The sequence below is a fragment of the Ostrinia nubilalis genome, chromosome 5 (genome assembly GCF_963855985.1).
Source record: "Ostrinia nubilalis chromosome 5, ilOstNubi1.1, whole genome shotgun sequence".
NCBI classification, from domain to species: domain Eukaryota; kingdom Metazoa; phylum Arthropoda; class Insecta; order Lepidoptera; family Crambidae; genus Ostrinia; species Ostrinia nubilalis.
The window spans coordinates 12,218,009-12,239,082 of record NC_087092.1 but is presented as its reverse complement, the minus strand read 5'-3'; the positions used below and the strand labels follow the sequence as shown (position 1 = coordinate 12,239,082).

At 36.3% G+C, this 21,074-nt stretch overlaps 3 protein-coding genes across 3 annotated transcripts; 1 reads left to right on the top strand and 2 right to left on the bottom strand.

Moving 5' to 3' along the window:
- Window positions 1-1,957: 1,957 nt before the first annotated feature.
- LOC135071938 (heat shock 70 kDa protein 14) lies at window positions 1,958-3,518 on the bottom strand. Its single transcript, XM_063965826.1, has one exon. It carries the CDS (start codon window positions 3,395-3,397, stop codon window positions 1,976-1,978), a length of 1,422 nt encoding a protein of 473 aa, XP_063821896.1. The 5' UTR covers window positions 3,398-3,518; the 3' UTR covers window positions 1,958-1,975.
- A 738-nt stretch (window positions 3,519-4,256) lies between these two features.
- LOC135072269 (uncharacterized) lies at window positions 4,257-9,335 on the top strand. The gene is made up of 4 exons (XM_063966208.1): window positions 4,257-4,266; window positions 6,853-6,959; window positions 8,096-8,221; window positions 8,891-9,335. The coding sequence occupies exons 2-4, from the start codon at window positions 6,936-6,938 to the stop codon at window positions 9,230-9,232; spliced, it is 492 nt and encodes a 163-aa protein (XP_063822278.1). The 5' UTR covers window positions 4,257-4,266; window positions 6,853-6,935; the 3' UTR covers window positions 9,233-9,335.
- A 3,681-nt stretch (window positions 9,336-13,016) lies between these two features.
- Window positions 13,017-20,794, bottom strand: LOC135071936 (uncharacterized). Its single transcript, XM_063965825.1, has 3 exons — window positions 20,150-20,794; window positions 18,183-18,378; window positions 13,017-14,625 (listed from the first exon to the last, which is right to left on the bottom strand). The coding sequence occupies exons 1-3, from the start codon at window positions 20,532-20,534 to the stop codon at window positions 14,448-14,450; spliced, it is 759 nt and encodes a 252-aa protein (XP_063821895.1). The 5' UTR covers window positions 20,535-20,794; the 3' UTR covers window positions 13,017-14,447.
- Between the last annotated feature and the right edge of the window lie 280 nt (window positions 20,795-21,074).

The window sequence follows — 21,074 nt, the reverse complement described above, 5'->3', positions numbered from 1 at the left end:
CGGAGCAGAGAAGTATTTTGAATTTTTGAAACAAATCAGATTTTATTTTTTCTGCTTCTCTTCTCCGCCATTACCATTAGAACATAAAACAATGAACAAGAACATTTTAGTTCAAAGATTATCAATATGAATGGTGTAGTTCTATGTGTACTCAGGGGTGTAGCTGCTACTAAGGGACTAAATTCAAATTCAAATTCAAATAATTTATTTGTGAAACACAGGTAAGCAGTATGATGTACAAACAAGATATGTGTTCAAGCCGTGATCAGCCTTGTCGGCATACAAATGTTAAAGCGTGATTTTAAGTATAATATTATGTTAAAGAAAAGTATTAATGAGCTAAAGTAATGAACTAGCCCCTACATTTTCAAAATAATGTAAATAGAGATAAATTCGAAAGTCATAACTGGGGAATTCCTCTAAATTCTTTCTGTGGGCAGTGCTGCCAGATTAGGCGAATTATCGCCATTTAGGCTACCTTCGGGGGTCAAATGGCGACCAAAAAATGCAAACGGCTACCGGTAGCCATTTAGGCTACCTAGAAAAAAAGATCGGGCTATTTAGGCTACTTCAGGATTACCTTGGAAAAAGAAATTTTGCTTGTAACAAAAGTAACGAAACGTAATAATGCACATCCACCTAACACTTAATCTGAGACATCCACCGTTCTTTCCATTCGCTCACTCTTCATAAGAGTAAGATAGAGCTATTGCGTACTGTGCGTACAATAAATAGTATAGATATAAGATACTAGCTTTTGCCCGCAGCTTCACCTGCGTGAAATTTAGTTTGTCACAGAATATGTTATTCTGAGTTATAAAGAATGATGCTGTAAAGTTTTATCAAAATCCGTTTAGCAGTTTTTGCGTGAAAGAGTAACAAACATGTTAACATCCAGACATCCATACACACTTTCGCATAATAATATTAGTATGATAGGTAATACTCGTATCTCATGGACTTGGCGTAACTTTAAAATAAACGTGCTCAGTACATACATTACGCACACACTTACACGCATTATAAATACACGATTTAAGAAAACAACATGGCCGCAATATAGGCAATCAGCTGACAGGTTTGTGTGTGTGTGTGTGTAGTTGTCAGCTGATTGCCATGTTGTTTTCTTAAATCTTGTATTTACTAGGCACAAGTCAGGTAGTGACGTCACATAAAAATGTTGCCAGAATGAGTACTGACCAAATAATATTATCTATCTCTTTTTTTATACGTCACCATGGGTAAGTTAGAAAGACATAAACAGTTGTTTATCATTAATGTGTCGATTTGATATGTATTTGTATAAGCAATTTTTGTATACTTAGCTCAAAATGTTAGGCGAATTAGGCTACTTTAAGAAAAAAAAAATATTAGGCGATTTAGGCTACTCGGTAGGAAAAATTAGGCGAATTGAGTTGGCTGATATCTGGCAACCCTGTCTGTGGGTTGCCAACTTGGCAGTCTTGTAAAGACGGTACATAAGTTTATATGTTACGGTCAAAGTGATAAATGTGAAAATTATGAATAATCGCCGGTTATTATGAATAATTACCGCATGATTTGGTAAATGTGATTAATATGTGCGTTTTAATATTCATCGATGTGCGTTTTACTTTTACTGTAAAGATTAAAAAAAAAATGCTGTATGAGGCAGGAAGTAAGCTTGATGTCAATAAGCTTGTTAAAATTTAGATTGCAGTGGGCCCCCATTTTTTATTTGCCCCAGGGCCTTAGATTATTAATCTAAGCCCAGGGCCCTTGGTTACCTAGCTACGCCCGCCACTGACTGTATGTAGTACCTACTGTAATCTAAGTGTACTGCTATGCTATCATGTCATGTTTTAATTTTATTGACTGCTATGTAGATAGGTAGTGTATCATTAAGATTATATTAAACTATGAAAATTCCACCTGATTAATATTGAAAGAAAAAGGGTGAAAAGAAAAACAAATAAAATATTAAGAAAATATTAATTTATTCAACTTGTAACAATATTTTGGAGTTCTGCAATGTGGCTTTCAATGTAAATGGTTTGGTCAAGCTTTCTACATTGAATGATTCTTTCGCAAACTCATCACCCTCAGGATTATCCAGTAAACTGAAGCTAATATCTTTGATATCTTTGCCAGCATCTATACTACAAGTATTCTGAGCAAATGGAGGTGTGCCTTCTTTAAATATTTGGACTGTTTGATCCAGGTATTTAAGATAAATATCTTTCCCTAAGAATTCTACTTCAGCACTCGTATCATGCAAATTAACATCAGGAATTTCAAATAACATGCCAGCTTGTTTAGCACATCCCATAGCAATAACTTCATCGGGATTGATTCCTGAAAGTACTTCAGCTTCAGGCAATAAATTGGCAATCGCAGATTGTAGTTTTGGAATCTTCATACTTCCTCCACTCAGAACAATTTTGTGGATTTTCCCATCAAAGTTTTCAATCAGTTTCTGAGCTGGCTCTATGTATGCAGATATTTTTGAAGAAATAATGTTTTCAAATCTAGCCCGAGAAATGTTTTGGCTCCAATCAACACCATCCATCAATGACTCAATAAAGACATGAGCTGAACTCAATGTGGACAAAACATGTTTGCAGTTGTCTGAATGGAGCATTAACTTTGCCATGGCTCTCTTACTTTCTTCAGGATCTAATTTCCACTTCTGCTTCACTTCTTGAGCAATATAATGTGCCAAGTCTTTTGTAAGGCACTGTCCACCTAGATCGGAGCGGAATATACTTTTTTCAACACTTATGAATCCCCTCGAAACTTTTAGGATGGAGACATCACACGATGACCCACCAAGGCGGTAAATTAAGACATTAATATCATCTTCAGTCTCTTCAACATTGTAAGCTAATAGTGCAGCTGCTGGCTCACTTATCACTTGTAATACATCAAAACCAGCCAATTCAGCTGATTTAACCAATCTGTCTCGGCTTTCATTTGACCAATGCAAAGGGGCTGCTAACACCAACTTCAAGTCTCCTTCACTCCTCATAGAGTGGCTGGCAATAGTGAACAATTTAGCATAAATCTTAGTTGCAATGTTATCTGGGTTAGAATACTGTGTAGTTTCACTTGTTTCAAACTCGTATGTCAGCTTATCTTCGTTCTGAATGCGGCAAGATGATGAAGTTTCGACGTAGGAAAGATCTTCTTCGTTGTAATCACAGTTCATCAGGCGCTTGTTATGTTTGATTATGACCTTTGTCAGAGCCTGACCAGATTTAGCGGTAAGTCCGATCTCCCATTCCGAACCATTGAGAGCGATGATTGCTGGGGTCACTCGGTCACCGGCATCGTTAGCGATCACGGTAGCAGCACCATTGGTAAACGAGGCAAGACAAGCAGAGTTGTTTCCCAGATGTATTCCATAAGCAGTCGTCATTGTTTATAATGATTAATGCAGTCTTAAATATTAACACGCAGTCTTAACTGAATTGGTGTCTTTTAATCACACGTTACAAATAATTTTCCACCTTTGCTGGTGAGGTTATGTTTTTTTTAGACAACAGACAGATTGACAAAGACAAATGACATAAAGTGACAGAATGACTTTTTTTGTGTTTGTTTATGGTTTTTACGGCCTTGGAACTACTAACGCGACATTCAGTTATATTTCGCTAATTAATCGTATGTATAGCCGTAGCATTACACATCGGTTTTCTTAAAACGTTATCTGGGCCTATTCAAAATTTAGAAAAAGTTATAATAAATCGTTTTATCATGTTGGCAGCATTGATTGGCGGGATAATGTAAACATAGTTTGCGTAACTTTCTAATTAATTCGTTTTCGTATTATTTCCTTGAGGTAAAGTATGGAAAATGGAAACAAAGCAAAGGGAAACCAATATTTCAAATTCTCGTTTGCAAGATTTACTTCAAAGTCTGTCGAAGTGTAAAATTGTAGGTAACGAAGTCGTGTCGATACAAATTAATATAAAATATCTCATTGTAATTTACAAATTATTTTTAGGAATTCACAAAGGAAAGGGAGGAACTTACAAAATTACGTAATGAAAATACAAAATTAGAAGTTGAAGTCAGAGAAGCTCGTGAATTAGAAAAATCACATCGCTACCATTTGCAAACCTCTCGAGAAATGATCGGCAACCTACAAGAAACTGTTTCCCAACTCATGTATCTGAAACGCGATATAAAAAAACTAAAAGATGAAAATTGCACTAAAGATACCTACATCAAAACGTTGCAGATTGTAAGCCTACTTCATACAAAAAGTGTAGTGGCTTAGAAAAAGTAAGTACATTGATCTATAGTAATTAAATGTCATTGCACTGCTTGTAGGAAAAAGAAGCACTTTCGCATCAACAAAACGAGAGTTTAAACGAATTAAGGAGTTCCCACGATAAAACGATCGAAGATCTAAAGCTTTCCTACGAGAAAAAAGGTAGATCGTCGTACTTTTATTGGATTTAAAAACAATTAACCATTTCTTCCGAGCTAATTTAATTAACATCATACATCTAAGCGCCTAATTAGTGTAACCTATAGTAACTTTTACAAAATGATGTAGTTCTTAGATTTCCAAATAAAATTAAGATAATGTTTGATTATTTTCAAAAAGTATCTAACGTCTGATATTTTTTTTATAAAACTTCTAATAAGGTCTAGAGACAGACGCATAAAAAGCGCACATAAACTTATTAATAGACTCTGTATGAATACTTGTGTTGTGAGAGATAGCTAATTGCACTCTCATCGCAGTGCTCAGCGAGACGGAACGATCGCATGAACCGTCTGGATCTTAAGGGCCCCAGCACACATTACTTTTTTTTTTCATTTATTTAACAACTAAAAAAGTCAATTACATCCGTTACATTTAGATACGAGCTTTAAAACCACTAGGGTTTGAAATAAAGCGAGGGCATAAGTTCACATACAATTTTATTATCATAATACAGCTGATTAATGAATGATGTTAATTAATTGTTACAGTAGCTTAAGGAATAATACTTACTTATTTAAGTATTTACTTGTTATCTTGATGGTATTATGATGTAACATTTGGCGGTTTGAACATAGTAATCATGTCTGGGCCTTGAACCATCCATGCGATGAGCTTGAATACTTAACCCATTAGAGGTCAAACACAAAGTACTAATATATTTTCAATTTTTTCTTTATTTTCATATTGAAATCAGAGCAAAAAAACACAAAATACAAGAAAATTCTGAAAAAGAGTTGTTTTCATGAAATTACAGGGGTGTACTCAATTGGGTACAATGACCTCCTAGGTATGCAAATTTTCAAAATGCGCCTTTTCGACAAAAAGTGTTTAAAGGGACTTCTTACACTGCCAACGCACTGTTAAATGACAGCGAACATACCCCAGCTCTTTTTCAGTTTTGATGGGATATTTTCCAACTCCATTTTGAAGAAAAGCCATCACAACTATTGGTACAGCCGGACGCATTTTTTTTTTTATTTAGCATATCTCTTCATCTAGCGACCAGTAAAGTATAGTACATAGTCTAGGTAGCTTGTGGTACTCAGATAGTACCAAAACCGCTAAATAGGGCTTTATAGGAATCCCAAGTATATTGTGTTGATTGGATACTGATATTATTGTAGTCAATACAAATATCATAATGATAATGATAATGAGAAGCATCGTAGTTATCTATTGGATATAATAATATTATTATAGTCAGTTTTTTTCAAATACTGTGCAAGTTTGAGGCCCTTCAGCTCTTCACAAAATATAGCAAACTTATCAGCACAGACTTCGGAAGTATCTACAGCGATTGAAGAATTATGACTTTTGATTGGGTGCGGATTTGTGGGAATCTATCGTCTTCTTTTTCACGCCAGCGGTTCATTATCACTGTCGTCCTATAAACTGCCTTTGCTTCCACTATCCCTTCAGTTCATAAATACCCTTTAGTACGTCTTTCGGTATGAAAAACGTCGCCATAATATCCTCTTTTTCAGTCAATGCACTTGTATCAGGTGGTATAATTATTAGCCAAAATACATTCATCGTCATAAATATCCTGTAAAACAGCTCCAAAAATGTCTTCAAGTCCCTTTTAGCTCTTTTGAGCTGTAAAATGTTACGAAAGAGCAAAAAATAAATACAGTTTTTTTACTTACGCATGTTGTCATTGTACCCAACCGAGTACAGTAACTTTTATATGACCCTAGTTTTATTTGAGACGTAAATATTATGTTATATTGTGCTTTATAACCTACCCTGATATGTATTTTAAAGTAATTAAATAAAAAAAAGAACTTGTGAGCAGTAATTGTTATGAAAAAATCAAAAAATAAACACCTACCCCCACTATGTTTCAGTGACACAACTTCAACTGATACTTTTTAGCAAAAAAAGTCCCACTACCCGCGTTATTGTTGTCAATATACTTTAATAGTGTTATGATGAAGTATAATAATAAGTCTACCCATGTTAATTTTGTGAGATTTGCAATTGACACGTAAAAATATAGCTGTACCCATTTGAGTACAGTGACCTCTAATGGGTTAAATTACTTACTTCCAATCCAACCCACACGATAGAGTAACCTTCCGTTAGTATTAGTTCGCTAAACTGTTTTATCACTTTGGTTAGCAAGCCGAAATCAAAATTTATTTAATATTAAAAATAATATTGGTGGCTACAACATACATAAAAATCCTTCTCAATCTGGGCACAAAATATAATCTGGGGCAATTGCTTAGTTACCAGTCCATTTTTTTCGTTCCCTAATTAGTCGCTGCTTTCAAAAAGCATTTAGTTGCCAATTCACAGTATTCAATGTGTTCGCACTCTTAGGTTTTCTTTTCATAATTGGTCTTATGCGCGCTGAACAAATGTGTATCCAGTCCAACAGGTGCAGAACGATTCGGACACCCAAATAGCGCAGTTTTCCTGCGTCATCGAAGAGCTTAGGAGCAAGATCAAGGAAATGGAGACTGAGCATAGTGATAAGGTATGGTTTACCATGTAGGTATGAGTATAATTGACTCCATGGGAGAATGAGACTAAATTATATCATGCTCATACCAGTCTCAGACGTATAGCGACCGAATTTTCGCTCACTCTTTGGCCCCACTGGCGATTGAGGACCTTGCTCCACGGTGACGCTACCTACAAATGAGTGCAAATGCAATGATGCTCTTATCGTATTTTTACCCTGTTAGTTAGCGACACTGTCTTTAGTCACTTCACTAGCAAATTAATGATTGGACGTACTCGATCAGTGGCGCCAACTGGTAAGTTCAATACCAGAGTAATTTTTTTCTACGTATGTCAATACGTTAGAAAAATTGTTTTTGTATTTTTATCTTCCGTAAACTCTAACACCTGTTTCTTAAGGATGTCGTAAATAGGTAGGTACTTGAAATAATAGTGATACATCACGCACAAACTGATTAGCTAGCTACCATAACTCGATTTCGGACTAGCGTAGGTGCAAGTCATACATAATTACTAAGTAAGTAGGCATCAGAATGGAATCTTAGCAGGGAAAAATCATTTTCAAACCAAATATTTATGTTATCTGTATATGGCACGCATCTGAGATGGATGCTCGTTTATAAATATTTATTCTGTGTCTACACCCAAAGAAGGATCACAAAACTAACTGTTACATGCCCATTATGATAATAGGAAAGGCGTAGGTAGTAGCATGTCTGTGGGCGATAGGAAGTTTCGGTCTGTAACCAAATGTGCGTGTCTGTAATGATGCGTCAGTATTTTTCACCATTACCATCTACGATGCCTGTTCCGAATGTGAGAATGTTAACGAACGTATATTTTTTCATTAATGAACGTTTGATTTAACGATTGGAGTTGGAGTTTATGTGTGTAAATGGAGAAATCATTCATTTTTGCATGCTTTAGCTACGGTCTTTTGTTTTATTGACTCCAAGTAGCAGGGAATCAATGGTTTGGATAACTAAAAGCTAAAAGTCTGTAAGTCTGCGGGGAGTCTTTAAATACTGTAGCATCTTTATAAAAGGGGTTTTTTTCTCAAAAATAGTCTGAAATTATAGCTGAAATAGAACTTAGGTACATTGGCTATTACTTACCTTCTTACCTAAGTATATTTCAATTCTCATGCAGATGAACGTGGTGGTTCTCGAGTACGAAGAGAAAATCCAGCGCAGTGCTGCTCAGATCGCCCAGTTGCAGGAGCAGTTAGCCCGGCAAGCGGCGCGAACGGACTCCAATATCGATGCCTACAGACGGGTAAGATGGACTCAGTACTCTCTTGCCCACTGTTGGGCATAGTGGGCTTTCCCAACTTGTTTGGTCAAATAGGATAGGAATAGGTACAAATAGATTACTCTTATTTAATAAAATTATAGTCTAAGTCGATAAATGTCAACGTCATACTACATCTTAATTATTATTCTAATCGTACGCAAATGAATGGACATCAACCGTCAAATAACTGTTAATTGATGAAATTAAATTAAATTAATTAGAAAATTAACAAAACGAAACACTTTATGAAGTGAACGCGAACCTATCAACATGTTCGTATATTGCGATTTTGTATAATTAAACAATGAACGTTTTGTGCTCGAACGGTTTTGCAGCTTACAAAAAAATAATTAATGTACTAACCCCATGTAACCTAATGAATAATCAAATGAATTAATTCGTTATGCATAACGATGATAGACAAAACATTCGAGCCATTGAAACCGCGCACTAATCAGCTGGAATAAAGGAATTCACACAATTATCATCGAAAAACTTAATTCCCAATGTTACAATTATGCATTCCCTCGTACTTACGCGAAATGAATGGCTAAACACAATACATGAGAGTATTAATGAGACCGCTCAGGCTTTAATTATAGTCCATTATGAGACAATCCACTTTCACTATAGTTAGTCCATTTTTTGTAGCGATTAGAAGAGCTTGAGGAGAAAATCAAGCAGAGTCAGTTTAAGCAGTACCTGGCGCAAAGTTCGTACCCTTCCCAGTATGAGAGCCAAGTGGAGCGGCCATATTCTATGAACCGAAGCCCGTATCCCGAAACCAGTTCGGTAGACTTGGAGCCTGTTTATGAGGGTAAATCGAAGTTTACGCCAGCTATGAGCCAGAAGGCACCAAAACCTGTACCTCTACAGGTCATGTACTACGGGCCTAAAACGCACTGCCCAGGCCCACCGAAGGTAGAGAAGAAAGGCTTCAACATAACGAAGAAACGGAAGCTGTACAACGAGAAAGATTTTCAAGATTTCTAAATTGACAATGACTTGTTTAACTTTTGTTCCTTATTGTTTTTGCTAAAGAGTTAATTACAGCATGATACTTTTTTACTATTGTCCGTGTCTGTTGTTAAATAAAATTCTACTTACGTTAATTGGGTGTCCTGTTATTAGTAGATAGTGATTAAAAAAGTATCAATAGTAACTAAGAGCATATCTGCCCTTCGTAGTGAGTTGAATCACATGGGTGTTGAAGTTCCGTTAGAGACAGTTGATTTACATTTGAAAAATCATGTTAAGTACACAAATGAAGTTACAGAAGATGTTATGTAAGTTTCTTCCGGCTATTTCAATATTTCACAAGAATTCCAAGCAACATGACCATTACAATCATTATTTCGAACGAAAAGTTAATTACTTAACTCTTATCTTTTGTCGGGAATCTAACTTTTGTTTGCTATGATGTTACTGAATAAGAATGCGGTTATGAAAATACATTATACTCACCATTACTATTCATAAGTTACATTATGGCCTAGATCTGAACGTACAAGTATAGTCGACAGCACTTCAGCACTATTAATTTTTGTTGTAAAATAGCCTTTATTGCAACTACATAAAGATGCCGCAGTGTACAGCTTGATGTACTTTCGTCCGTACATCCCTTGAAGCGTGAATTGCTTTTATTAATTTGGTTAATGATTTTGAGACTAATTATGCGCACGAATTTTAATCAGGCTGCATACTTAGACAAACGATTGTATGAAGCAACTCTAGGCGTGATAGTCCTTGGGTGGGTGACCGTTTTGTTTCAGAGTGGTTATGTGTTAGCCAATGAAATGCGTTGCGTTTAATTTAAACGTTGTGTCTCTAATGAGGGTCCAGTCCATTGGCAACTAAATGGGTGATGGGGACCTAGTTATTATAGGATCAGCATTGTAATAGTCTTCTCCTACTATAGACAAAGGCTAACAACCCAACTATGTCCATTAAAAGAACGGGTCAAGTGCGAGGCAGACTCACACCGAGGGTTTAGTACAAACTTTTATTTTGGTCGTCCGGAAAATTGAATGTCGAAAATTTGGCTTGTAGTAGAGTTATTAAAAAGATCTAAACTCAAAACATACTCGTAGAATCTGAAAGAATCTCAAAATCTACTTATTAGAAATATAGTTTTGTAAATCCGGTTTAACTTAAAGGTTTACTTATGTGTAAAATAGAACGCAATTAATACGATTTTCAATGGATTAAAAAAACTGAAAACTTACTAAGATGCTTCTTTTCGTTTGCCTTTGGTTGGTTTATATTTTATTTACTTCCTTCTCAACTTAAGTAAACATCATGTCATAGTAAACCACTAGAAAGCAAACGAGCTTGTATTCTGTAGAGTGTAGATGGAATAATAAATTGAAAAAGCTTGGCGGTCGTTCTGGTGGTTGGCCATCACCATTTCCTAGCACTTTATTATGGCAGCCTCAACTGTTATTTTACGACTTAATAAAATGTCTTTCAACGTAAACAAAAGACATTTCGTTTTTGCAATCTAATTGATTTGAAGGATTAGTACTTAAATGGTTTTTTAAAAATAATTACATAGGCATCTTGTTGTTTTAATATCAGCATAAATAATTAATTAACCAATGAACACAAGTTACGTATAACAGCACACGTTCCCTACATTTCCCGTGCACATGTCATAAAATATTCAATACCTTAAAATTACCTATTGTTTATGGATTGGCCACCCGTATGAATGAAGTGCTTTAAGGATGTGCTGCTATTTCTGACGCTGAATGGCTGTAGCAGTGTAGCCTAGGATAAATGGTTTTAAAATAGGAACTAATGAATTTGCAGCAGGCGACAACAATGTTGCGCTTTCTTGTATGTAAGTAACTCAACTATTCATAATGATAGCAGCACGGAATTGCGATACACTTTCATTGATATTATCTATACTTTTTACTGTCACGACCTCAGATCATAGAAAGAGAATAGATATGAAGTCGCGCGTAACTACAACGAGAACCAGTGTCCCCACATTTCCCCCACCACAGCTCCCACACACACATTCAACTGTGTAAAAACAAAGCGACTGAGAGTCTACGACAACATGTGCAACCGGCTTAAAAGTGCTGTGATTGGCCAGAAGGCGTGCCTTATGGCCAATCAATGGCCGCGTGACGTGACGCACACTTTGAAAAAAGCAATTAGAGAGAAGAAAGATAAAATGGAGTCGATAAGATATCGATACTTTAAATCCTGGGGGCAAGGCTCGAAATTGGTTTAAAAAATGCTTGTATGAAAACCTTTTTATTATTATACGTTATTATTATGTTCTTTAACGATTTTTGCATAAAGGAGTCAGTTCCATTTTGTATGGACGAAAAACTCAGAATCAATTATTGGGACTAAATGAAGTTACCTTATATTAATTTACCCCAACCAAAGCTCAATGTCGTTATCGATGGAGTATAGAAGTTATAGACTGACAAAGTTTGTATGAAAAGTCATGGGCTTAACCCATGACTTTTAGGTACTTGCGATTTTTACCAGTATTTACAATATTGGTAATATAATTATTATTTACTTTAATAATAATAACAGGATCACTGTAATTATTATTAACTACTATCGCGCATTAACTTTTTAATTATGGCGAAATTCTTACCGCCTATGTTTATCAAAAATAATGCCTATATTAGGCTTTCAACTAGCTCTTATAGTAATTACATAGTTGACAGTTACTAATCCCTTCTACTATTGTTATTGTTTTTGTAAAAACTTAAAAATCGCAAGCAACTCATGATTTTTTTTATTCAAAATTAGAAAATAGAAAATAATAATTTACTTCTATTTATCGATAATAGGAAACCGTATTAGAACACGAGCCCTGCACTATGTTACGACCGGCACATGCGGCCGTACTGTGTATTTTCACGCGTCAGTGGATATCGGAAGAAATAAAATACATTGCGCAGTAGTTACGCATGACATAAAGTGGTTGCTAACTAAATCGTCAATGTACAACGTGTTTGAATTTTTATCACCACTAATTTCGATATCGCAGTAAATGTCACGGCACTGAATTCGTTCGTAAAAATGTTTAGTTTTTTTTATTTATAAGCAAAATACCAATGGATTTGCAATACTTACATGTGGTAAATGACTTCATTGTTCCTGTAGTTCTTCGTTTCACTTATGTTATTGCACGTTACGACGCATTATCCAACAATATCGGAGAACATTTCCTCAGTACGACTGAATCGCGACTAACCTGGCGTCGCGGGTGATGTTCGTTTCTGGGCATATCGCGGAGACACGCGCCACGCCCCCGTTTCACATCTATTCCCTTCTATGATCTGAGGTCACGACATATCCACGCCACTTAGTTAAGTTGGGTGCTTTGTAATCATAAAGATTGAGTGAAAGTGTGGATTATGCTTCAAAGCATTAACGACTCTCGATAATCTGGAATGTCGAAAGCTAACCACACCATAAGATAATAAATAGAAATCTGAAGGTAATAATGCTAGAAACCGCGCTCTTGCGCCTGCGTAACGCCTGAGTCTGCATAACGCGCAGAAATCTTTCTAAGTAGCATGTGAGAACAACAGTTTTTTAAGAGTAGACAGGACTGTAATACATTCTCAATTTATTTGTTCTCTTGACTAATCGAGCTAACAGTTGCAGGCATAAAGGATTGTCATACTGGATCAAATAAATGCAGCCCCAATACTTATTGTGTGTATTTTAACCTGACCGCAGACCGCATGTCATAAATAAATTAATACCTAAAGGGGAAAGGATAAGTAATAACAAATTCTAGTTTTCTTTATCTTTGGCCTTTATTTTTTGCAATTAAAACAACGATTGGAGTAACTCAAATCAACTTATTTTTTACTTTACATTCTAAACGCCTGCGTTAATTAAAACGCATATAAATCAGAATAACAACCTGGCTTTATAAGTTCCTATATTAATTTATCATTTTGATTTACTGGTGTTTTAATTAATCGTACATACATGAACTAGGCTTATTCTAAAAAAAGTTACTTCAGAACATGCTTTCGTCCTATAAATAATTGAACCCTCAAAATAACTAGTTTGTGAAAGTTAACAATTTGTTTGTATTTAGTTATTATGTTAAGTTACAACACTAATAATATCTTATGTATAAAATTACATATTTACATTAACAAATGTAGGCTGAACTAAAACAATGAAATAAGATACCTATTTTAAAATCTAACATCATTATACTTTTAATAAAGTAAGGTACTCAAAAAAATCTAATCTAAGATGCTTTACTATTTTTATACAACTTCATGCTTGACCTTTCACAGGTACCGGCTTTGTATGCACCTATTGTATGCCATCTTAAATATTGCATACTTCTCATGGTGAGAGTTCATGGGAAGATATTAAGTTCACAGAAACACCGAGTTGATAACAAGGGCGGAATGTATCTTGATAAAATAATGTAGGTAGGTAGATCAAATTGTGTCACTACCTTCAAAAAAATTAACGGTACCTACTTTGGATTGTAGCAGGTGTATAATGCAGTTTGTGCCATTTTTGGTGCATAGGTACTTAGAAGTTCTAAATATTTAAATTTAACTTTAATAACGCTCTACCAGAGTAGAGTTTCATCAATTGTTCACAGCTTTCTTACATGCTTTCATATCCCTTAATAAATATAATTTGAAATCAAGTATCTGCCAATGCTGTAGACACTCAACATGAAAAATTAATTAATACTAGATGATTTTAAAATATATCTAAGCTCATTGACTCTCTTAAGTAACTTTCTAAAGGACAAAAGTATAAAAGAGATAAGATAGAGCATACTAAAGGTGAACCCACACCTACCATACCAATCGCGCCTTCCTTGCTCATTTCTTAGATCTGACGCCTATTGTAATTTAGGTGTGCGTTCAGCTTAAGCTTCGTTACCAACACTTGTCTCTAAGACATTCTTTGGCAGTCACCAAGAGTCACTAACATAAATACAACAGAACAGACAATAAATGTACAAGTTCCTAGCCGTATCCACGCAGCAGCAGCGTAATATTGCTCACACTACGTTACTTCGGATGGTCGGAAATCGAATCCGTTGTAACTCCATACAGAAAAGGCCTTTCGACCATCTTTTGACATTACAAAGTCACATTTTGCCACTTGTCTAAGAGCAGTAGTATTGCGTTGACAAGTCGCCTGCTGCTTTGTAGAGTCGACTACGATATCGTAGCTACTACTGGTTACGAATAAGTCTATCTAGAGAGTTCCAACTGCAGGAGTAGTCGATCTGAAGATGGCCGTACCTGGACAGATGGAAGTTGTCAGGGGCAGCCTTGGGCAGCGGCCGCGCCCAATCCTCGTACTCCGGAGACAGGCTCTCGTACGCGAAATGCTCGTACGCGTCTGTCAACCTTCGAAGGGAAATGGATTGTAAGTGAAAGCGAAGGATTCGAAAAGTGCTACCTTACTAAAATTTTTGACAATATTAGGTAACGGATTTATGAATTCAAAGCTCTATTATAATACACAGTTCTGGATTTGACTAGGTATAGGTACTCGTGGAACGCAAGATTTTCCATCAAATCTATGTAGGTACTTCAACGATGTAAAAGTTCACTGACCGGCAACCCCAATGAAAAGACAAATCCGATATAAAAGCAAAACGAATAAAAACGTAAATAAAACACCACGCGATTCACATTGATACAATTCCCAACGTAAAGTATTTTCCAAAGAAAAGAAAAACAGCTTTAGAAAGTAGGTATAACAACTACAAGGCTTAGAAAAACACGCATTAAAAATCCAAGCATGCATCAAGCAACAATAAAAACCATCTTCATTGTTACGACACACCGAGTAATCATAAGATCCATATTTCGTATGTTAATCTAACATCTTTTAATTCGTATGCTCCACTTTTGGGGCTATTACGTGGGGCTGACTTGCACTTCAGTGTGCTAAAAATTGCTGTCAAGTGTTGGTTTCATCTTCCCTATGACATGCATCGACAGTACTATTGTGCAATGGCTCATACATGTCAATAGACGATACCCTAGTTGGTATGGCGATTAGATAATCGAGTGATTTCCTATCCACTCCGATTCGCACTAATTCGCCAATGTTATAATTAATGACGGCTTTTAAACGATGTGTGGCTTGACTGACTTTCTAGTTATCCGCTGAATTCACAAAGTGTTTCACGTGACTCGAGCTAGAAAGTTGCGTGTTACCGAAATAATTGTATTGTACGCCGGTTTAGGAAAATATAGGTAATTGTGCATTTTTCTCGAGCAACGTTTATGTTGGGTAACACACAGAGCACTCTTTGCTTTATTTATTTAAAACTATATTAACTACGTGCAGACCTACCTATGTAGAGACAAAGAGGTAAAGACCTCATAAGGGGATTGGCTCCCAATCAATAGCCGAAGAAGTAAGTAGTTAAATTAGTAAGATACTAAGTAGACTAAACAAAAATAAGTATAAAATAAACCTTTTAAATAAATATAACATGATAACAAATTAGTTACTTGTTCAGTGAACGAAATCGCAACACGTTGGATGCATTTCTACTAAACTGCATACTTATTAGATTCCGTAATCGCAAGCTTTCTCCTGCAGTGGGCATTCGTAAACGTTTATTGATACAGAAGACCTTACATAATAACAATACACTGGATTTATGAACGTTACAGTACAAGTTATATCTTTTTGTCCATAACGAGGAAGCTCTTGGCCTGCATCTCACCTGGTGGAAAGTGATGATCAGGCTAAAGGAGGAAGCGAGCTTCACCCGGAATCCTTAACAACAGGGGAACTGGCTACCTTACCTCCAACTGTTATAGCGATTGACTTAGGTGAGATGGTGGTAGCTAGCCACGCGGACTTAAAACAATTAAGCCCTACCACCAACCAAACCGAACAGAAAAAGCTGCTACACCGGAAATCGAACCCGGGACATCTGGGTCTGAAGCAGGTGGTCTTACCACTAGACCCCAGTGGCGCTAATAGGTAGGTACTACACTTTTTGTGAGAACTTTCAATTTCTCTTGTACGTGTAACTTTACATAGTATACTTATACCAGACATTATAATATGCGATTAGGTCACCACAGATTATGCAGATTTTCTTAGATCAACGGTCAGGCTAACCCCGAGGTCAATGGTAGCAAGTTTCACTACAGAAGCTGGATTCTCACAAGTTCAACTTTCATTTATAGGAAGCAAAAAACTGGTGCGCGTTCACACGAGCTGTGTTATTATAATACAAATAACGCCCCTCGGTTGTTAACGTGAACGATGTAGAGACGAACAATCAGTTAAAATATTATATGTAAGAAGTCTTGCAAAAGTGCCTTTAATTATAATTATGTATATTTACAAGTAAAGCAACTGAGTTGGAAAAATCCAAAGTTTCAGCATGCTATGCATCAAGAGCGTTTTGAATTTGATTTGAAATGACTCAGATAATTTAAATCCTGTCATTTGGCACTAAAATAAATAAAGTAGTTTAACTAGTAGTTTATAAAGTACTGAATAACTTCATAATAAATAACTCCATATTTATGATAAATCCACCAACGGAAGATTCACCTACATTAAGGAAAACGATTGAGAGGAAGGCCTTTTACGTAACTTTAATCTCTACAATCTAACAATTCACCATCTTATTGTGCGATAATAACAATAAAATAATCATCATTGTCGAATTAACGAAACAAACTGCTTGCAATAAAATGCTGTCGGAATCAAATGACATAACAACGTACACTCTCGTCTTTAATACAACTTTATATGGGCATCTATTATGGTAAGTAGATTATACTAGACATCTAATGGCATTTCACTATCGAGCGAGAGAGTGTAGTATTTTATACCTAAATGAAGATTATGTTCGTCATTAACGGTGCAGTATAGAAATCGCGTTCACAATGTTTTCCGCGCAAGCTATCCATTTATTCGTCTCATTACGTTTAAAGAGCGCGCGCGCATACCTCGTCTCTTTAAAGTCAGAGGGTGTCGTGGGCAAGACGCGTAACGATGGATAATGCGTTCCACACTTCGTTACGACTATTTGCGCAGACATAAATTTTGTGGTTACTAACTCAGCATTTTTCACCGCAATTGTCAAGGTCAATGACATTACTGAAACTCATGCAGCCATCAATCGGCCTGTACTTATATGAGGAGAAGACACAAGGTTGTGATTTGCATTTTAGTTTGATGATTGCCTAATTATTTGCTTGCGTATGATTATTGCATGCTACCTACCTAGTTACCGCTACCGCGACCATATTAGCGTGTCTTTATTTGTAGTTAGTTGCGCGTGCGTGGGTTATGATTATGAAGAAGCTAGGCGGATCCATCAGAATTGAAGCCCCATCTTCAGCGAATGCATTGAGCGTGGATCGAATCCACGACCTCTGACATCAGAATAGATGCTGGTCCGCGAACCGCTAGGCCTGGCTACCATCTGGACTCTGGCCATTCTAATCTTTGGTCAGTTAAAATGGAAGATTAATGATTGATTGTAATCAACAACTCCATATGTTACACAATATTAACGACTAAGTAACTTGCATAAAGCTAATCTTTATAATAACTTCCCATTTTTACCCTTGATGCTTACTGTTTTCCTTATTTTAAGTACGGTAAGTAAATCGCTAGTGTTAGTTAGGGTAATCAAATATATTTTCTTTATGACGCGATAGATTTAAAACTGCAAAAGCATTAACGTAACGTTAAAAAACAAAACAGTTTCTAAATAAGAGGTAGAGTCAGTCTAAGATAATTGCTTACACATACTTATTTCGACCTTCGCAAAAACAATTTTAGAAGGTTCATTCTTTCATTTTCGTTTAGCTACCAAGTAGTTAGCCACGTTTAGGAAAAAATAAAATAACGGCATTTTGCAACAAAAATGCTGTTGTACCTACCTAATTTTTTTTTCGTTACTTTAGTTTCTCACCTGGAATGCCGTCTCTGCTTGCTGTAACCAAGGCTTGCCATAACATACTCAGGGTGGTGAGGCAAAGACATACGGGTTCTTGGGGGCGGAGGCATGTACCCGGGAGGAGGTGGTATGTGGCCGTATACAGGCTCGTAGAGTACGGGATGCGGCGCGTATATCGGCTCCTCTATGTACATGGATCTTCTTCTGTCCCCTGAAATTAAAATGACCTGCTTTAGGGTAGAGCAAGTACTGTTACCCAATGATATCAGCTGATTGGATATCATAAATAAATAAATTATTAAAGGACGTTTAATTGGACATTTTACATTGCAACATCTATCGAACCCTTGGTTCAACTAAGATCGAATCGAATCCGCGACCTCTTGCTTAGAATAGACCGTACGTACGCCAACCACTAAGCCAGAAGTTACTATATTATGTATTCTGTGGAAGTGCGCCAAATTAATGTTTCCATCTGTCCTATTTATGAGTCCTATAAGTACTTTACTTATGCATTGACGAACACTTTTAAGGTGTGTGAATTGGAAACAGTCACATTATGCAGTTTTCTCGTTGAAAATCGACATCCAGTTGCGTAAATAAACTGTGTTAATTTATTTAATGATCTTTTTGAAATGTGGATTAATAAGAATACCGGCTTTAAGTGTGATTTGAAAGTGGTTTTGCATTGAATTACAGCGCATCGTGTAATTTTTATCTTTTGAATGGTTTTTATGAATAAAGTTATAATATTTTAAGTAGCCATTAATTTCAACAGCGCGGTTGCGTAAAAATACAAACCGTACTCCGGTTTTTAAGTAAAATCTAATAATCGCCCAGACGAAAATTAACAGCTATAAAACACATTGTTGTTAGTTGTTAATCATGATCTAATAGTAACTATAGTTGTGGTATGGTGTAGGATCTTAAATCGTGTGGCCTGGTTGGGTATCTGGTTCTAAAATTTCTAAATCACTATGAAGTTAAATTGATAACTTCATGGTGATTTAGAAATTTTAGAATAGAATAGAATGATTGTCTTACTCCGAATGTCACTTCCAGCAAACATCATGTTCTTGTAACACGAGGAAGTGTTTTTAGTTTCTTGCATTCTCTAGCATTAGCTAGCTACATCTTCCTCGTTTTGTTTGACGTTTGAAAAACATATTAAGAACCTATACTTAATTTACGTTTCATTCAGATTTTACGGTTGACCTTTTATTATGCTGATAATACATATTTTATGCCATAGGATTAAGTCAATTACAAGACATAGGTAATTTGTAAATGACTTCTCTGTCGTATTAATTAAGTACTCTCATTTATATTATAATTCAACTAAGTATTGGAAAGTTACTCCTAAACTTGTTTCCTACTAGGTTTTTTTAAATGGAATTAAAATACGGAATACATTGAAGTTTTTAAACGTAATGTTGGTAATTTTTAAACGTAATGGTACAGATACAAAACCAGTTTTTAAAGAAATCTATCACTTTTATTACTATTTGTGGAATAGGTAAAAACATATCACTAAACGAATTTTAAATGCGTGTTGATAGGCAAGCCAGATAAGAAGTTGTTAATTCTGTAAAAAATCTAAGTTCTTAAATTAACTTAACCTATTACTGTTAATATACCTAACTTTCTGGTCTTAATACCTAATGCTTTAGATCTTTATCGAGCCTACTTACGTCTTTTAGTAGGTGTACCTTGAATAGGATTCTAAAGATTTCATATTAGGTCCGTATTCTTAAACGATTAAATTAAATAAGTAACTGTACCCTGAGCACGAATAATTCTCGTTATCTTATAAGACTAGTAGTAATCGTATTATCGTTTAATACTACCGTAAGTAACGCCGTTGTTTTGTTTTCAAACAATTTAGTTTAGCCTAAGTTTTAAGTATGTGATAGCGACATTAATTTATGTAAGTAGGAATTGAAGTTAGAGGGATATAGTTAAAATACCACAAGGATACTTACGGATGACTCTTTCCCCATAAATTGCCATATCAGGCTGAATGTCGGTTATCATGGATCTGGTTAACTTCCGTCCATACACTCCGTAGTCCGGCACTTCTTCGGGAGGAGTGATCCTCCGAGGCGGCGGCACAGGCGCTTCTTCCGACGAATCGTAATTCTTAGTCGGGACGTAATAAAAGCTGGCACTAACCGGCTCCCCAGCGAAAGAGTTAAAATTCTCCCCTTGACTTGACTCCGCTGTAGTCTCCCCCTGCATCATACCATACGCCTCCGTATCCCACGGGTCTAAGTACACCCGGTGGTTCGGAGGCGGCGACTGGTCATCGTCTCCTTCACTGTCGAAGTCCACAGCGGCCCAGTAAGGGCTTCCAGCGTTTCCCGGCATCACTACACTCAGAAAAGTCTACACTCCGCTAGGATATTTTGCACACTGACGCACCGTTTAGTTTGTTTGAACACCATTACCACAGGTCTGCACGTCCTATCCACATATGGAGTCGTATTTTATGTGCTACGTTCGAATCACCGATTGTTATTCTCGTCACGAGATGCGCGGAGGTTCGACAAGCGCGATGCAATCGCGGGAGGCGTATGAGCTAATGCGCTAGCTAGCGCGGCCGCACGCCCCAGCACTGGCAAGTGGCAGGCACCTGATTTGAAATAGCAGGCGCGTGTGTGCGCAACGATTCGAGAAGATGCTACCTACACGTACACAGGCAGACACATAGAATGTTTGTCAACAAGCAATTCGCACGCAAACTTGGAAAGCAATTTTTTACTGTCTAATGCAGCTGCATATTAACATTATTACTTACATTGCTTCGATCATGCTATTTATGGCTTAGTAGACTCAAGTTTATTGATAAGGCACTTATATTTTCTTTCTTATGTAAAAATTAGGAAAGTCAAAATAATAACTGGGTTT